A 19,189-nucleotide genomic window follows, 5' to 3' on the forward strand; every position below is an offset into this window, starting at 1 on the left:
TCAAGATTATCTCAAAATTTTATGTATGACCGACTCCTCTTGACCCCAAATTTTGTAGGTCCATGTTAAAAAACCTTAGTGTGGTATCTCATTGTTTCTCCAAGGATTAATGTCACGTTCTTTTGAGTCTCCAGGTCACAAGATAAAAAAAAAATTAAGATTATTTCAAATCTTCGAGTGTCTTAGCTCATGAATTATTTGAAGTATACCAGTTCCCTTTACAGGACGGACCAATGCCACTTCACTAGAGTTTATAGGTCAAAAAGCAGGAAGTTCACTGAAGATTATAACATTTGCATTTCCAATTAATAAATCAATGTCTGTTGAATGGAGAAACAACTACATTCCCAGATTTTCTCATGTTCATTTACATGAAGAATACTGAACATCAAAAGGAAAAACGAGAAAAAAGAAAAGGAACGAATACACGTGGTGATCGATGACACTATAGACATGGTTTCCTTCCTCCGACTTCCATTGCTTTTATCACCAAACTTTGAATAGCCAAAAACTGGGAAATTCTTTGTTTTCGACTATCATAACTTGATGAATGCAGGTGACACTACACAAAACTGTTGGAAAAACATACTTACACAATCTGTGGCTGGCTGGGCTGGGGATCAAAGAATTGAATTCTATTAGTACTTCAGTTCCACATTGATCCTTCAACTTTCTACCATTCTCTATCACAGTGTCATCTGTTGGGCCTTGTATATTTGCCAAAATGAAGCAGTCCGGATAAATGGTTCTACAAAAAAAATAATTAACGCGTAAAGTAAGTACGTGTGCTACAAGATTAGCAGTTCTTCTGAATTTTAGGATGTTGTGCATAGCAAATAGGAAAATGGGATGACAAACTTACTCATTAATGAGGGATTTGAATAAGGATAAAGGAAATGATGTATAAACACAAAGAAATCGCGACACCAGCAATAAAGTTGTGGAGCAGCTTCTGATTGTCTCTTGTGGGTACGAAAACGGATTTGAGTGTGTTGGTTAGTTCAAAAAGCCTACATGATAGCTGCAATAAGCAAGAAATGTTGAGATAGAACCTACGAGGAGAAAAAATGGTTTACGACTCAAAATTGAAAAGAGTATATATGATTACCAGTACATAAATTGCTGTAGTCAGCATGAAATTAAGCATAGGATAGCCCGGGATAAATGAAAGGAGCCATTTAGGCTGTCCATTTGGCATATTTGATCTACAGATAATAGTCAGAAAGCAATAAGTCCTCGTAGCATGTAAGTAAAAAAAAAGTAAGTTCTCGAACATACCTCAGCCTTAAGAAGAAAATTGAAATGAACATACCTCAGCCAGATGTGGAACTGGGAGATGTAGGTTTCTAAGGTAATTTTCCCAAGCCACCTACAGTAACAGACCACAGTTAAACAAGGAGAAATCAAAGTAGATTCAACTTATTTAAGAGAACAAATAAAGATCTTTAATTCTGTAGAGCTTAACCGTTAATATCAAAACTAAGTGAAGGATGATTTAAAAGGCATTAGCAAAAAAGGGAAGACATGATCGGGTAGACAAATGGTTTAGAAACTTACGCAAAGAGTGTCAGAGAGAAATTCCGCAGCTCCTGAGTCAAATTACGCAAGCATATGTATACACTGTGAGGCAAAGAAAGCAAATGAGGAAAATAATACAAGACATTCAGGAGACAAACTTCGGTTAAGTACATTATAGGCAAGCAGGGACTTTTTTACTGTTCGTTTTCAAATCAAACAAACAGCAAAAATTTACATTAGTATAAGTTTTGTGTAAAATCAACAGATAAAGAGAACTAGAAAAGCTAAAAACATACGTAATAGGAATCCATGACGTGTAGGGGTGGAGTTTGTTGTAAGCTGTCTTGTCCAGCTTGTAGATGTATTCAAACCACAAGTACCCAACCTGAGGAATACAGTGTCCCAAATGACAAACGTCATAAACTAAAAAGAAAATTTGCAACACCTGATTTTACTATCTGATGAACTTAAATGCAACTCACAATTAAAGTTACTGCACAGATGGATGACTTAATTGTCCGTCTCCGCTTTGGTTCAGACTCCTCCAGTTTCTCCATCCACTTCTCAACCTAAAAGGACAAGATACTGCAAACTTCAGTCCCATGGAAGAGTGGAAGAAAAGTTGGACAAACAACGAAAATGCAAAGTTCTTTGGAATTACATTTGGGTGAAAATAGGCATATATCATGCCAATAATCCATATATAGCGGTCAAGCCCAGATCTAAAATGCCATTCATGCAGTCGAGGGAGATCCGGCTTGGCTGGATCAGTATAGCCTACAGTTGTGAAAAGAAGAAAACAAGCGTCAGATGACGGTGCTTAAGCAGCATCTATAATATATAAACAAAATCCAGGATATATTTTTGAAAAAGTACTTTACAAAAAACAAAATCCAGGATATCTTTTCGAAAAAGTACTTTACAATTCATGCTACCTCAATAGGATACCAAGATACTCTATTACAAAAACAATTCCTGAACCTAAAATAAGCACCTTTGAGCATGATACTTGCCAACATTTAGTTCCACATAGTAATGGACCCCTTCAAGACAACAATCTTATGCCACAAGAATCTCAAACCATATCTACTTCCATATTTTTTGTTAGATCTACTTCCAAGTTATTTATCACAAAGACATAGTTTAAAAAATTCTGATGCCAAAAACTCAAAGCCAGTATAATATTTCCTTAGAGTAGAGAGAAATGTTCATATAAACATAGTTGAACTAACTTTGAGACTAAAGCTAATAGTTTTTCAGCACGCAGAGTATTTAAGATTTTATGGTGATTGTGAACAGAAACAAAATGTATGAGAATACAAAGTAACTAACCTAACATAAAGGTGAAAGGACCCCAAAGAAATTCAAACACCCCAGGAATCTCCCAAACCAAGATAACCACAACAAAGCACAAAAGGAACTTCAAAGCCATCACAGATTTTATCTCATTGTATTTGTGACCAATGCCAAGGGCCCCATAAACCATCAAGGTAAAAAGTGTGTGCATCGGGCAGATGTAATACAGCATGTAGTCATTGTTGAGAACAATACAGCAAAATATTACAAAAAAATTCAGCCTCCACATCATCTGCATAAACGACAAATTTTTCATTATTAACAGTTCACAGAGAAAATGGATATGTGAGATTCAACTCTAAACTGAAGTCTTCCTATATAAAACAGTGATTAAGTACAACCAAAACCAAACGTTACCTGAGCAAACCGAGCTAGACTAAAATCCTTTCTTATGTAATAGTAGGAGAAGTTCCCAAAACCAGTCATCCATACATACGCAGCAATGAAAATCCTAATTGCATTGTATATCTCTGTTGCAGCAAAATAATGATAAATCAAAAAGAGAACCTGTTACAGAAAAAGGATAAGAGTGAGTCAATATAGAAAGAGCACAAATAAATCTCTACAGGGAGTAACAGTGTTTAAATGAGATTTTGAGATACTTCCTCTGTTCAGGAGGTGCAGTTTTCAGATAAATCAACAAATGAATATTACACATCGCAAAAGAAGTTGCATCATTCACACGACATATTAGCACAAATTACTGGGAAGTAGTAAAACAAACATGCAGCTATATTAGTGCACAAGATAACTGAAGAAGAAAACACCATAAAGAAAATATTGCCAAGAGAATCCATGTAAACGAGATTTATGTTATTCTAAAATAAAGCATGAATAAGTGAAGGGAAGTATGAGACACAAAAACTTGCCTGCATCCATCCCTTCCACTCCTCTGTCTGATGGCGGTTAAGATAAAGTATTGATTTGCCAGAAAATGCTGATTTGTCATTATGTTTCTTGAGAGAAGTCATTGCCGAAACTATGATCAGAAGAATATACAGAAAGATGAAGAGATCACGATTGTAGCTCTGTTCAAAGAAAACATCACGCAAAAACCTGTTACAGAGTGCTCGTCTCATGGATGATAAAAAAAAATCTTGGAGGTCTCAGCAATGTGTTTCACATACAAACAAAAGTTGCAGCAGCACAGAGATATTCGAAGATCAAGTCCAATAGAACTAGTCAACTATCACAGTTCATATTTGCCCCTCCATACCCTCATAATTACGGGGAAGGGGGTAACAGAATGTACAGACATTGAAACTAAATTATCCATAATGTAAATGTTACTTGCTTGTAAAGAATTTAGACTGAGTGAAACATGAAAAAATTTAGTAAGATCATTACAGTTCGCCACAAGAACAATCATCAATTTTGAGAATCAAATAATCCAATCCTATGAAAAGGAATAAGGTTTAGACACAAGCATGCTTATCATATGCTAGTGTATTGTATAAATACTTTATAGCAAAGTTTGTTATACATGACCTAAACTTAGAAGACAACACGATAAAATTATGTTAAAGAAGATGCAATTCCAACAGTTCAATCAAGACAACAAGGTTCAGGAGTTCATGATGCACAGAGAAGAATCAGAAGTAACAAGTCATTTTGTCTGAACTGGCTTAGCATATGAAAGCCCTGGTTATTCGATTGCACCTCAAAGTGCTTGTATGCTTTTATTCCATAAGGTGATCCAATAGTTGTTATGATGCAAATAGACTTGCAATTAGAAACAAATATCACACAGCACGACCTTAGCAAATCAAATCTTTATACATAGTTACAGGAAGAGAAGATCACACACCTTAGTAGAATCTGCAAAGAGATTTGTACGGTCACAGAGATAATAATAAAACAGGATTCCCCCAAATTCAGATCTGTATGAGATCATAAGAAGGATTTTAAAATTAGATGAGATACTATATGCACCATATTCAAAATATCCAAGTGACTCACATTGCTCTTAGAGTTGCACGATTTTCTAGCAAAAACGCATCCTCCATTGTTAAAAACCTACAAATATGTGAAAATGCTAAGGAAAGATTCATGAACTTAAAAGTAGAATATTCAGCAAATTGAATGTAGCACACTCACCTAATTATGTTTGTTTTTACCGATGAACTTGACAACTTCACAGATGCAGATTTTGACAGACCTCCTTCCAGTAAGACAGCTCGATCTTCTTCCTTGGTTGTTGAGATCTCAAGTTCATCCAGATTATTATCTGAATGACTGCTGGTATGAAAAAGTCAGCCATATAAATAGAACACTTAAAGCAGATTAAGTAATATCCCTGGATAAATTATCGCCTACACAAAACAATCTTTACAGTGCTTAAAATCAAGATGCCCAAAGAAACTTTTTGTCCTTAATTAAAAATTCAATTTTGCAAAGGCATAAAATAGATGCTTCAATTTCAAGAAGTTCACTCTTTTTAAAATAATAATACTAACAAGAACAATAGTAGTGATAATTACACAGTCAGTTTTTCTATTTTTTTGGTATATTACTTGTATACAAACTGGAGTCGAGGGTCTATTAGAAACAGCCTCGCTACCTCCACAAGGTAGGGGCAAGGTTTGCGCACACACCACCCTCCCCAGACCCACTTGTAGGATTACACTTGGTGTGTTGTTGTTGTACTTGTGTACAGACGAGTTTGACCCAAGCATTAATGAAATATCTTATTAAAAAATAATATAATATAGCATTCATATTCCACACACACTATTTTCAACATTGTTGACTCTATATTATCCACCAACATTTTGTAGCAAATGTATAACATAACATTTGTCTGTGTTATCCAGGCGAGATTTGTTCACACATTAAATCCAATTCTGTTTTTTTTTTTAAATAAAGCCATTAGATAGGATTTGGCAAGCGACTTAAAGGAAGCTGACAAATACTACAACTGTCTTAGCATGTCTCAGAAAATCTAGCTGCAGCATGAGGATATATGAGTTTTCAGTTTTTTCCTTTTTCTTTTGGATGGTGAATGGATGGATTAACTTACACTTTAAAGGGAAACAACCACTTCTTGTACTCCAACCACTCAGCATATATCCATGCGATGAGGACAGGTATATATCCAAGCAAAAATGACACCTGAGACATGACAAGGGTAGGCTTCAGTAGATATCTACGCATGATTTCCTCAAGAGCATAACAAATAAAGCAAAACAAGATGTTCCACATAGTAGCAGCAGTACAGGTGCATTGAAACCTTAAAATGCAGGTACATGCTAGACCAAACAAACTGTGAAAGAAAAATCCAGAATGACCAAATTCCACAATATACAGATAGCACCTTCTTTCTGACACCCGAACCTTAATCCAATACAAGGCAAATTAACCCAAAAGGAAATGTAAGGAAAAGAGCACTCTGAAATTTGCAAATGAGATATGATCTTATTGGATGTCACAAATGAGAGATCTGAGATTCAGTAATGCTATATAATTGTAACTGTGTCAGCCGTAAAGAAAACACGCTGTCATAAATCAGACATCAAGCACCTACTTCAACTTTTGCTCTATGTGATGTCAAGAATTCATTTAAGGAGTGCTAAGCGCTTTTCCTAGCAGAGGAAAGTTGTTAAAACGCTTATATCTAGCCAACAATTGTAAAATCCTGCACAACATGATCAATTCACACACACCTCAAATATATTTATTCACTACCTATGTGAGTTACTCACCCAAATTTCCCTTAAAATCAGACAGATAGATAAACCTGAGAGTTTTCAGGTACCAAAGTGAATGAAAACCTAAGTTATTCATACTGAATCAAAATCTATGATGAAAATCTTTGTCCTTCAAAGAAATGAACAGCACAGAGAATCTACATAACACAAGCTGAACTCGTATTTCGTCAGTAGTTGACCATCGAGCCTAGGCAGTTAACTCAGTTTTTTTCACTCAGAATTCAAACCCTACCTATGTTGTAAGATTAGGAGATAATTAGCCTGTTCTGAAGTCAAGCTCTACTAGTAAGAATCAAAACATGAACAACGTGATGAAAACAACAAATTCATATGGCAATTGTATAGAATTGCTAGTACTTTCAAATCAAGTAAGTTCTTCACATCAAACTATCAAAGTCGTCCAGTGATAAACACGAGCAAGAACGTAACAAAGTCTAATTATCTTTAAATTTGACACAGCTCAGATCAGCTCATCTCACTAATCTGAAACATCAAAATTCTGCATTTTCCTTTTGATAATTGTGGTGTTCAGGCCAGCTTTCACACCCCTCAACTAATCCCATACCTACCACCTCCTATCAACAACATGTACCAGATAACTCATCCACTAAGGCTAGAACAAAAATAGAAAGAAATCACTTACTATTTTTCTTCTCAGCTAGGCTTGAACCTTAGACCTCATAATCTCACTGATCTAATATCAAAATTCTTTTTTTTTTATAACTGCGGTGTCCCAACTAGCTTTCACCTACGTTTAAACCTTAGTCCTCATAATCTCACTGATCTAATATCAAAATTCAGCATTTTCTTCCTGACAATTGTAGTGTTCATGCCAGCTTTCACACAGCTCAACTAATTCCATACCTCTCACCTCCCAACAACAACACGTATTACATAACTCCATCCACCAAGACTCAAACAAATAAAAAGAAACCATCTAGTATTTTTGTCTCTGCTAGGTTTAAACCTCACACCTCATAGTTCTAAAACCTCTTTCATTGATCACTACGCCACACACCACACCCATTTGTGCAAATTCTCCACATTTTAACTCATAACATGCTCCAATTACACTTCAAACACTCGAAAACACTCACATTTTCATCAATACATCAACAAAAATCATTTCAAATACTGTATCAACAACAAATTAATACAAAAAAAACTCACCTGTCCTGGCGTTACAGGTCCAGAAACCGCCGGCATTTTCAAAAATCGTCAACTACAAAACAGAAACAATACCTCACCAAATCCGAATCAAAATTCAATTGTTCAACAATATATATATGTATACAAAATCAAACGTATCATCAATATGTATATATTTACGAGAATGATGAATTTATATATAAGAAGAAGATTTGAAATGAGCAGTTATAGAAATGGTGAAGAAGAAGAGATCTGAAGCAATGAAGGTTGAAAAACGACGTCGTTTTGATGGATTGCTTCATCAATTGTTAATTATTAGTGAGGTTTTTCGGAAGAGACGTCTCTATATTAGGTAGTTAGTAAAGTTTATACCCATTTTGTCCCTCCATATCCGATATTCGTATCGAGGTTCAATTTAATTTAAATTTACTTATCGTAACATATATTTTTGGGAACGGTTCTCTCAACATATTTCTAGAACATAAATAAAGATTTACGTGCTATTTAATAAATTGCATTAATCGATAATCAAAAAGAAATATTGAATATGCATGTTAAAAGTTCTTTTTTTATATAACTGTCATTATTAACACACTAATTAATTAAATTTGTATTAGGTAAAATCTTTTAAAAAGGATATTTTTTATTAAGATTTTTTTTTCTACCAGCTTAAGTAGGAGGTCTTATTCATCTCAACAAATTTCTTGGTGGTGCAAAGTTTATATATTATTAGTATGTATAACTTAAAGTTCAAAATGTATATTTATATAATTATATTACTTATAAAGTAATTCTATGTAAATTGCAATGATTGTGTGATAAGCATTAATTAATATATAATGATAACTAACTTGTTATATTATTCAAAAAGAACATAATTGTATTTGATATTTATAAAAATTCAATGAACATATGTTATATGTCTTAACATATATTGGTAGTAATCAAATATGATTAACTAATACATATTTTAATTTATTAGTTAAAGTGTGATTTGATAAAATCATGGAATGTGAATCAGTTTTAATGAGACAAATGAATTTGAATTATGGCTAAGTGCATTGTGATTAATTATGTCTTTCTTATAGGAAAACAAATTAGAGAAAAGAAAATCATTTTGAAGATGTTAATGTATTAATTAGTGAGGATCTCATTTTTAGTTTATTATGCAAAGAACTTCACCTAATTAATTAGAATACTTGAAATGTTGTTGACTAAATTCTATGAAATACACATTACTTTGTGGTGATATGATTTGTATAATTAGTTTATTTCTTTTTTATTGCATTCAAAACTTATAATCATCGTTTCATCAAAAAGCTAGTTAATTAAATCTTACGTTAATGATATTTTTTAATCTTGTATTTAATGATAACACTTTATTTTAATCCTTGTGAATAGTCACAAATCTTTTGAAGTGTTAATCATCCAATTCCATTTAATTTCTTGTATGTTATATATGTTAAAGTTGTGTTATTACTTCATATTTTGAAGATAATTGTATACTTTTAAAATCTAAATATAAGTCATTTTCTTATATATATATATATATACTCTAAAGGACCGAAAACACTATTATTGCTTAAATATTTATTTCAGTTATCAATACATAGTATGCATATTAGAGAGCGTGATAAAGAATTTGAGATTGTCAAATAATGAAATTTGTTAAAAATGATTATAGATTAATTTCATTTTTATAATATTATTTTCATATTATAAAAACTTAAGACCACGACAATCACAAATCACCGGAAATAGAATAACAAATTAATAATAGATACACGAAGTATGAGTTCCTCAAATTACCATAATTAGTTCATAATATAATTCATTTGCTTTATGAGTAAAAATGAAGCAAAAAAACTTTTTTAGGTGTGCATATAAAAAAAGTGAAAAAAAGACCATGAGTTTGTTGGCACATCCAACAACTTAATTAACAATGACTAATTAAGATTAGTAAATTATTGGTGATGAGCAAAAATGATAATCTTGATCACAACCATAATTATGTCATATATTATATTTTTCTTATGATTAGGTAGTACTTGGGTTTAATTCATGGGTTATTAAACTTTCTAATTATTTATTGGCTTAGAATACTAATAGCTACATATATATTATAGGGATTCAACATTTTCAATCTCTTAAATATCTAACAAATTTTGATTTTATTGCTTGTAATTATTTATTTATTTATTTATTTCTCATGTGATGTTGGATAATAAGTTTCAAATTTAAATTTTAACTTAATTAAAATCTTAATAAAAAATAATTTATTCTTTGATAAATTTTACGTAACGTGAGTTCGAATAAATGATATTAAATATAAGAAGCATAAAAGAAAAAAAATCATTTACTCCACATATAATGTTGAGTATTAGTCAACATTTTTCACTTTTTTTATTTAAAATAACTAATGATGCTCTAAATTTAAACAATTCAATTTTTTTTTAAAAAAAAAGTAGATAAACATAGACATCTAATTTTTCCAACTTCACTCAGAATAACATTTCAAATTACATTGATAGATTACATTCTACCAATATCACACAAAACCTATATAACATATTTATTAAACTATATACATATTTTTTATACATGTATACCAAACCCTCTCTCATGTTCAATAAAAAAATACTCATTTGTTTCTGGATCAACATCTGATAATTATATTGAGGTTCGATTAAATCTTAATTCACGTATTGCAAGAACCATTCTGAAGGAGGTACTTCCAACGTGATTCTTTTCAATTCTCAGAGACTCAAATACGAAACTTGATTAGTGCCGAAAGAATTTCAATATTCCAACATAATTCATACCGATCAGTAATGACTTTCTATAATATTAGAAAGAGTAATTCTTCCACAATTACCAGTGTCTAATCTCTCAAATTGTTTGTTAATCAGCAATATATCTCTTTCTGTGATCTTTCCCAATTCCTTCAATTTGTATATCATATAATCTGATTTACTGTCAAAACACATAAAGAAATATTAGAAAATAGAGCAAATTTCTTGCAAATATATGAAAATGAATATGAATAGAATTTTTTGTTTTTGTTTTTTTCCTCACACCATTATCCAACATTCGTTTTAGGGCTCAACTAATTTGATTTTACAATTTTAAGTCTTATTTTTGTGATAAAACACATTCCTTACCTTTTCAAGTTTCAAATCCTAACTACAGAGTCGTCTTTAACAGAGAATGTATCCCTTATAATGAAATCCTCCAATACAAATTCTGATTAATCGAGTTTCAAAATAGATACTAAACATCTTATACGAAAAAACAAAAATAGCACTTTTACCTTATAAATCCATCATGAAACTGATCAACAGTCACGTCTTGTTCCATCACCCATTTTTCCACTTTACTTTGCCTTTCATCAACTCTAACTTCAACAAACAATATAAAAACTCTAACAACAATAATTATAGAAATAACTAACCAAATTGATCCAAAAATTCTTCCAAAAATTGATTCAAACACCTTTTCACCATAACCAACACTAGTAATTCCCATAAATGAAAAATAAAATGAATCAAACCATCCAATTTTCTCAACAAAATGCATTATAAAAACTCCAATTCCAATACATAACACAAAAACACACAATGCTAGTAGCACTCTATTTCTTTTTCGTGTATCGAATAGACTTTTATGAGTATTTTTTCGCGAATTAATAATGTAAATAACAAAATTTGATACTAAAATATGGTAAAATACTAAACTAACAAGGACTAATAAGATGGAAAATAATTTTGCAAGTGTACTATTTGGTGTTATGTCACTATAACCAATTGTACACATTATAAGTATGCATAAATATAAAGCATCAATAATTGGATGAGTCTTTTTGGACTTAAATTGATCCATAAAGAAAAAACATATAGATACACCAATTGTCAAATAAAGAAATAAAAGTAATACAACTTGTTTAAAAATTGTATTATTTTTCAAAAAATAGGGTGGATTTGAAATTGGTGTTAAATGATTTTCAACATAATTAAATGGGGTTATAGATGATGATGGTGTAGATTTGGACCTATGAAGTTTTCTCTTTGGTTTAATTAAAATTGGATTTTTAAAATTGGATTTGTGTTGGTTTAATGTTGAAGAGGAAGAAGGGAGAAGAGGCTCTTTTTCCATCTCTTTTTTTTTTTTGGTTTGTTTGAATAACAAAAATCAAGTGATATTGGCTTAGTAAATAAAAATATTAACTTATAATTTGATTGATCAAGCTATCAAAATCAGTTAATTTTGATAAGTACTTTTATAATTAAAAATATTTTTTAAAAAAAGGGAGTAATTTTTAAGGGGATGACTCACCTCCAATAATTCAAATGTCTAGTATTGTTTAATACATTAGTAGATGCAAGCCATGTGTACAATACAAAGATCAAGGATCTTGATTTGTATTAGTTGTTTTTTTTTTTCTACTTTTATCTTATTATCAAGATAATGTTTGAATAAAGTTAAATTAAATATATATTATAGTGATCGATGATAATTTGATGAATCGGTGATAATTGACGAAGGAAATGAATAGAATAATTTACAAGCGTTATGTGTAATATAATATATCGTTAAAGAATAACACATAAGTGAGATAACAGAATTGAAACGTAGTCACTACTTTCAAATAAAAAGGGAATTGATCTGTGGTCAATTTTGTAACAAATCAAGAATCTTTTTGTACCTCGTATACAAAAAGTAAATATATGCCTGTTATGCACTATTACAAGAAAACTGTTAATTACATGGGGATTTTCCTGCAAATTAGTATCAAAATTTGCACGAAAATAAGATTGCAGATTTTCATACTAATCCCAGAAAAATTCCCATGTAATTAACAGTTTTCTTATAATGTGTTCACGAAATAGATAAATATGTATATGCACCACTTTTTAACGAGTAATATATCTGCTCTAAGTCGCAAAGTTAAAAAGGGAAATATATATTTGCCCCCTTTTCCCAAATATGAATCTTTATGAACTGCTGAAGTAATATAGATTGGGAAGCATATGTTCAACAAAACCAAAGCTTTATCACAAGTATATATATGTGCTGGTTAAAACTATCAACAACCAAAAAAATTCTAACAAACAAGTTTCCCAGGCAACTAAAGGAACAATTCTCTATCTCTCTTACTGGATCCATCGCGCAAATAAGCTAACGACAGCAGAAAACACGTAAAGCAGTACCAAGAAACAACGGAGGGATGTCGAGCTGCTTATGATAAAACAAAGGATAACAGAAACATAGATTGTATAACTCAACCTTCACATGACCCTCCTCTGCATCACGAAAAAACGTTTTGCTTGGAATCATAATGCATCTCAAATCTGCAGTAGCAGAGAAATGTATGAATTGACAGATATAATATCGATTGAGTATTGCTAAGATGAATGAGAAACAAGACGAGTTCAGTATCCTTGAAAAAGAAAAGCTGAAAGTACGCGATTCAAACAACCTCATCTATCTTCTAAATGTAGTAAATTTACGTTTCTGGAGTAGACGAAATCACCCTACATCTATTGCTCTATGTTCTACATTTGTTTCGATAGTATAACAGACATAACGTCCCCAGCAGTCCGATACTCAGAAGTACTAACGAATAGAATGATGATAACATGCTCTTGAAATGGAAAAAACTATGCATCCGGCTTACTCCAATTAAGATAAAATATCAGAAGTTGCAATTAAGACATTGATGATTCAAAAGTTAGTCAAAGAGCTGAACAATATCATTCGTTTTAGACTGAACACCCTCTAAATCGATTTGAAACGGGTGAGATCAGTTCCAATGAATAACTTACAGACAAAAGCCAAGAAAAAAAAGAGCTAAAAGATGAGGCTGCAAATCAAGCCTAGTGTGCTCTTTCTGTCAACTGTCAAATCCTCAACACAACAAGAAGATCGTAGCTTTTGCTCAAACAATGTATTTGTGTTCGGAAATTCATTAAGTTTATAAACATATTAAATTTAGAACCCAGTTATTAGCACTTAAGTCGTCGTCGTAAAATCCAGAACCCATAAAGTTGAAGTCCTGACTCTGCCCTCTACTTACATATGAGCTCTTCTATGGGTGGCATGGCGAAAAGAAGTTTCTAAATAGAACAACACAGATGCTCCAAAGCACTCCTATGTCGTAAAATAGCAGGAGTCGCCTATCTTTCCTGTTTAGGGAGAACTATCGGGAACTGTGTATAGTCACAAAAAATGTTCACTTAAAAAGGTCGCGTATTTGACATGATTGTAATATAGAATTGCCATCAATCAGATGCATTTCAAGCAGACCTAACCATGAGTTCCAAGAAAGTGCAGTACTTAGAGAAGTATACAGAGTTTTCACGAGAATGTGGATAGAAAGAAACAGTCAAACTACAAGGTACCGTTCAATTACTGCCAAAAGAAAATAACACAATTTTCAGATTACGAAGCAGTTCATATTACATCGTCAAAGATCAATTCAAGGACAAGGAACAAAAAGAAAACGAAAAGGTCATTAGTAGCGAGATCATCTAACTGATATGAGCCTATACATTCTTGTTCATATATACCTTTGCTATGTAAAAACCGTTGTGCCAAAAGACCAAAAAATTGAAAGAATGGATTTCCAACCTGAAGTTATTTATTCGATCCTGCAAACACCTCAAACAAGCCACAGCAACTCTTCCAGGAAGTTGTTTGCACTGGTCGTGGATCCAAAGCTACTAGTGGCTGCATATTTACAAAAAAGGACAAGTTTACATGATGGTCATAATCGATTCGAAAGGAAGGAAGGAATAGTCTATATTTCCCCTTGGGGATTTCCGGGAAAATATCATCCCATATGAAGGAAATCCAAAAGTAACTCGCTTTTTTGGTGCTATGATCTCATGGGAATTGAGAGAATAAATTTTACTAAAATAGTTTCGTAGCTTCTGAGGTATTATAAAATGAAATTTTGATCTAGTAGAGAGATAAACTGCCAGGTGAGTAGTCCGTAGAGAATTATCATGACACCGTATTAAGAAAAAGCTAGAGAAGAAGTGGTAAACCTGATGCTCATGGGTAGAACCTTCCATGTTGTTTGCACGAACACCAGCATCAACTACAGGCACATTGTACGATATCTCTAGTTTATCGTCATCTTTTACAGCCTTGAAGGGCTTTGCATTTGAAGTTGCTACAGCTTCATAGTCCCTTTTCTCTAATCCTGTTTTTTCAACAACGTTTAACGTTCTGGTTTTCTCATCCATAACACCCAATTCTCTCTTCTCATTTTCCTTCTCCGATGATCCAAAGGCCTCATTATCAATATCTGAAGCGGTAGTGGCAACCTGAACTATGTCCTCCGACATAGAAGGTTTGCTGCTGCTACTTGACCTTTTCCGTAAGCCTCCTTCACGAGGGAATTTCGCGGGTTCAACACGCTCAATGTTAATGTTATTTCTCATAGATTCATCCTCAAGCTTCAATTCTCTTTCGACCTGAACGATACCTCCCTCTACCATTGCTACTTTATTCACTTCATTACTTCTTTTTTCCAATGCATTTGATTTGTTATTATCAATCGACGACTCACTATGTGGAATTTCCAATTGCTTCTCCCTAGTTCCCTCATTACCATTGAACTGGTGATCTTGAGAAGCCGAGTAACTTACATCTCCGCCATCGGTCTCTTTTTCATCACCATGTTTTAAATTCTCTTTACCTGTCATAGATTTGTTCAAACCCAATGATTCAACACACAAGTATTTTCGCAAATTAGCAATCACCCGTCAAATGATGCAATCCAAAATAACAGAACAATTCGATGATCTATTCAAATAATAGTACTATGGTTCAAGAGGAAGTAACACTATCTACTCGAACACGTCTGTTGAAAAGCAGACAACAATGGAAGTAGCCTGAACGTAGTTATTAACTAATTATTGCATCAAAAGCACACATCATACACAAATAAACATAAAACAATGTATTATAAAGACTGATAACTTACAACAACTATTGAGAGACATGAAGATAAAAAAGACACGACGTAAGCAACAATGCAGAACAAGGGAAAATAAGCGAAATCCACTACTCACAAATTAACAGTCGCGGAGCCAGGAATCTTAAAAAGAGCATTCATAGAAATTCAAAAGGAAAAATCTTTTTTACCTTTACTTGCATAGTGTGTAGTTTCCAGACGAAGGGATTCAACCAGAGGCGAATCATTCAATACTAAAGAAAGGACAATAAAATGCATCAAGTGAGAATTGACTCTAGTACCGTTAGGTAAATAACTTAGCTTTCAACCAAGTGCATCAATAAGCCTTTTTGTAGTATGGACGCTAGAAGATAATACTAGATAAGTTCTAGAAAATATATACATTCACCTCGTTTTACGAAAAGACCATGGGTCACGTGCACCATAAACTACCAAGTACATTCGCCTTTGGATTCAACTGAACCCCTTCCTTACCTTTTAGCTATGTCATTTCTCACAAGCATGTCCTTTTTTTCGGTTTAACCATTAGATACCCTTTGGGACTGAGGCGTTATTGTTGTAACCATTAGTTCACTCCTCAACTATCCGAATTCGCACAACCTAAGACGACTAAAGGAGGCCTCATACCATATTTCAATCCACTTTTTAAATCACCAAAAGAACATATATGATACATTTTCTAAGAAAAGTCTATTCTTTTCGTGGAAAACATTTTCCTTCACGTAAACGCCGAATACTCAATATTACCTCTACACTACTACTCCATCCATCAGTCCAAATTTATAAACTTGTGATCACTAAAATGCACTAAACTCACCCTATCCATGTTGTTCATCAAGGCTAAAATAAAAAAAATCAAAATTAAATTATTTCTAAATAGCAAAAAAAAAGTAGGAAGAATCGAACCACAAGAACCTATTATACGGAGTCTCAACCTACATTTTTGTATGCCATATACAAGTGTTCATCAACACTAAAATGAAACATTTTTGTGCATTAAGCTCGCGCTATGCACGGAGTTCAAGAAATTTTTACCACAAGAGTGTACTATACCAAAAAAAATGATTGTGATATACATGTTACACTAAAATATAAAAATTTTGAAGTTAAATTATTTCTGAATAACAAAAAAAGTTGTGACATGACAACCTGACATAATGCACTAAGCTCACGCTATACACGAAGTTCAAGAAATATTATACCACAAGAATCTACTATACCAAAAAAAGAAAATGTTATTTACACATGTTATCATAAGGGCTAAAATAAGAAATTTTAAAAAAAATATCACATGAATCGAGACGAACACAATAAATAAATTAATTGAGTTATGAAAAGTAACATACCATGAGAGTGAGAATTAATAGCAATAGGTGAGCTTGATACTTGTAGAACATTATTATTATTATTATTTCCTCCTAATTTCTTTTTTTTCTTGGAAGATTTTCTCTTTTTGGAACCTGATGGCATAATTTTATATGTATACAAAATAGATCTTTCTCAATTGAAAATAATAATAATAATAAAAAAAAACTATTTGTTTCTCTCTTCTAATCTTTGTTGTGTGAAGCTATTGGATATGGAGGATTTTGGGTAAATTGGAGAAAAGTAGTAACAGATTTTGTAGGGAAACGAAGTGTTATTATTATTTTATTTATTTATTTATATTTAAAACCTATTTTGGTCATAAAATATTATTTATTTTTTCTGGGAATAATTATTTTACTTTTATTTGTAAATGTCTAACTTTGAGAAAATGTTTGTCTATGTATATATTAAAAGTCATTCGTTTATGTCATTTCGATTTGAAAAAAGATTAATCTATGTCATTATTTGTTAACTGGAGAAAGTTTCGATATAGCAAATCATTTTTCATACGTGGTCAATTATGATTCGATCACATCATTAATGAAATTATTTTTTAAAAAAGGAAAAAGACTCAATATGTCATCGAGCTTTGAGAAAAACTTCATTTATGTCATTTAGTTAAAAGTTTGACAACTATGTCATTTATATTAACAAATAATGAAATGCATGATTTTTTTTCTCAAACAAAAATGAGACAAACTTTTAACTGATGCTATAACTAAGTCTTTATCAAAGTTTCATGCTTTTCTCTTAAAAATTTATCCCTTTTTTTTCTTCTTATTTTGTACTCCTTGTATTTAAATTATTTGCTTTACTTTTCTTATTTGGTTCCTAAAAAAATATCTCTTTTTTTAAAGTCAAGTTAACCAATCAGATTGAGATAGTGACAAGGCCGCATTTGATTGGTCGGAATACATATCACTTGTACACTTAATTTATATTTATTAGCCTTTAACATGCTACATCAAAAAAGAATTTCTTCTCATTTACGCTTGTCTCAATCATGGGCGGTTGAAAAGAGTTCTTCCGATCCGATCATTGCGTAAGCCGAGAGTTCAATAGATGAGGAGCCGGATGACATATAACTTATACACTTAACAATTATTTATTAACCTTTAACATGACACATCATTTTACAAAATCGTATTTACTCCTTCGTATTTAACATTGAATGCCACATTATTTAACTAGCGACATAAATTCATGATCTTGAATAATATGGTATATTGAGCAAATCTAAAAGTTTAGATGTAAATTTAATATAAATTCAATAATTTTTTATTTAAACTTTGCTCGACGTCCATACTTAATTTAAAAAAATAGACTAGAGGAAAAATTAATGACTATATAATTTATCATACTATATAAATCTTCCCAAACCTATAATACGGCCATTAATAGGTTTGGTAAAATATATTACCTATATTATAATATTCACTCTTCTAAAATTAAAAAAATACAAATAAAAACAATAGACACACTCACACACACACTAGATTCAACAAAGATTTATAGCTAGTGGTCCAAAGAATTGCTAACCATTAAACTAGACAAAAACACATTATTATTATTTAAAAAAATGGATTTAATTTTTTGTACTGACTATTTAAAAAAATATTTATATAATTAAGTCATTTATTAATTATTAATATTTAATTTTGAATAACCAAAATATATGAATTCGATAAGTTGATAAAGATACGAACTAATTATCATGTTATAAGAGTTAATTTACGAAACTAATACGTGTACATAACTTAAATCCAATTAATAGATGTAGGGTAAAGATTTTTTGTAGGTCTGCATATGACATAATCTAATATATATATAGTCCTTTAATTAAAAAAATCTAATATATATTCTTCTTGAAGAAAATTAAGTATATCCACCCTCTAAAATTGCAGATAATTTTTCAGAAGAATAGCCCACAAAAGCTTTAATTACTTGAAATCAATAACATTTCTAGAAGGAGCTAAAGTTATTACAAATTGTGTTTTTAATTAATGTAAATAAAGTAAACAATTTGTTATAACATGCTTTGAATTACACTTAATATTAAGAGACAGAGATAAAAAAAAACACATCTAAATTATTATTTTATAAGTTTTAT

General features: G+C 31.6%; 3 protein-coding genes across 6 annotated transcripts; all 3 read right to left on the reverse strand.

Moving 5' to 3' along the window:
• Positions 1-273: 273 nt before the first annotated feature.
• LOC107014681 (protein REDUCED WALL ACETYLATION 4-like) lies at positions 274-8,064 on the reverse strand. 2 transcript variants are annotated; one of them, XM_015214708.2, is made up of 16 exons: positions 7,752-8,064; positions 5,894-5,985; positions 4,972-5,109; positions 4,834-4,890; positions 4,682-4,754; positions 3,744-3,902; positions 3,232-3,381; positions 2,851-3,106; positions 2,180-2,295; positions 2,001-2,087; positions 1,815-1,903; positions 1,558-1,620; positions 1,313-1,369; positions 1,109-1,205; positions 863-1,021; positions 274-748 (listed from the first exon to the last, which is right to left on the reverse strand). In XM_015214708.2, the coding sequence occupies exons 1-15, from the start codon at positions 7,785-7,787 to the stop codon at positions 866-868; spliced, it is 1,626 nt and encodes a 541-aa protein (XP_015070194.1). In that variant the 5' UTR covers positions 7,788-8,064; the 3' UTR covers positions 274-748; positions 863-865. The 2 variants fall into 2 exon arrangements, with proteins under 2 accessions (XP_015070194.1, XP_015070193.1); XM_015214707.2 differs by having other exon boundaries at positions 4,972-5,112.
• Positions 8,065-10,226: 2,162 nt separating this feature from the next.
• LOC107014165 (two-pore potassium channel 2) lies at positions 10,227-11,886 on the reverse strand. Its single transcript, XM_015214018.2, has 2 exons — positions 11,041-11,886; positions 10,227-10,703 (listed from the first exon to the last, which is right to left on the reverse strand). The coding sequence occupies exons 1-2, from the start codon at positions 11,880-11,882 to the stop codon at positions 10,556-10,558; spliced, it is 990 nt and encodes a 329-aa protein (XP_015069504.2). The 5' UTR covers positions 11,883-11,886; the 3' UTR covers positions 10,227-10,555.
• Positions 11,887-12,720: 834 nt separating this feature from the next.
• Positions 12,721-17,349, reverse strand: LOC107014765. Of its 3 annotated transcripts, none has more exons than XM_015214824.2 (4): positions 17,058-17,348; positions 14,777-15,432; positions 14,358-14,456; positions 12,721-13,078 (listed from the first exon to the last, which is right to left on the reverse strand). In XM_015214824.2, the coding sequence occupies exons 1-3, from the start codon at positions 17,179-17,181 to the stop codon at positions 14,364-14,366; spliced, it is 873 nt and encodes a 290-aa protein (XP_015070310.1). In that variant the 5' UTR covers positions 17,182-17,348; the 3' UTR covers positions 12,721-13,078; positions 14,358-14,363. The 3 variants fall into 3 exon arrangements, with proteins under 3 accessions (XP_015070310.1, XP_015070311.1, XP_027771341.1); XM_015214825.2 differs by lacking the exon at positions 17,058-17,348 and adding an exon at positions 15,882-16,981; XM_027915540.1 differs by lacking the exon at positions 12,721-13,078 and adding an exon at positions 14,045-14,138 and having other exon boundaries at positions 17,058-17,349.
• Between the last annotated feature and the right edge of the window lie 1,840 nt (positions 17,350-19,189).

The sequence above is a fragment of the Solanum pennellii genome, chromosome 3, assembly GCF_001406875.1.
Source record: "Solanum pennellii chromosome 3, SPENNV200".
NCBI classification, from domain to species: Eukaryota; Viridiplantae; Streptophyta; class Magnoliopsida; order Solanales; family Solanaceae; genus Solanum; species Solanum pennellii.

What these genes read in the sequence shown, in the direction of transcription:
- LOC107014681 (XM_015214707.2), bottom strand. Translation starts at nt 7,787, where the DNA reads ATGCCGGCGGTTTCTGGACCTGTAACGCCAGGACAG. An exon ending in CGTGCAACTCTAAGAGCAAT is followed by an intron (nt 4,755 to 4,833) that starts GTGAGTCACTTG and finishes GATCTCATACAG; the next exon opens with ATCTGAATTTGGGGGAATCC. An exon ending in TCCTTTCACCTTTATGTTAG is followed by an intron (nt 2,296 to 2,850) that starts GTTAGTTACTTT and finishes TCACAACTGTAG; the next exon opens with GCTATACTGATCCAGCCAAG.
- LOC107014165 (XM_015214018.2), bottom strand. Translation starts at nt 11,882, where the DNA reads ATGGAAAAAGAGCCTCTTCTCCCTTCTTCCTCTTCAACATTAAACCAA. An exon ending in TTTCATGATGGATTTATAAG is followed by an intron (nt 10,704 to 11,040) that starts GTAAAAGTGCTA and finishes GTGTTTTGACAG; the next exon opens with TAAATCAGATTATATGATAT.
- LOC107014765 (XM_015214824.2), bottom strand. Translation starts at nt 17,181, where the DNA reads ATGCCATCAGGTTCCAAAAAGAGAAAATCTTCCAAGAAAAAAAAGAAA. An exon ending in TATTAATTCTCACTCTCATG is followed by an intron (nt 15,433 to 17,057) that starts GTATGTTACTTT and finishes AATCTATGACAG; the next exon opens with GTAAAGAGAATTTAAAACAT. An exon ending in GTTCTACCCATGAGCATCAG is followed by an intron (nt 14,457 to 14,776) that starts GTTTACCACTTC and finishes GTAAATATGCAG; the next exon opens with CCACTAGTAGCTTTGGATCC.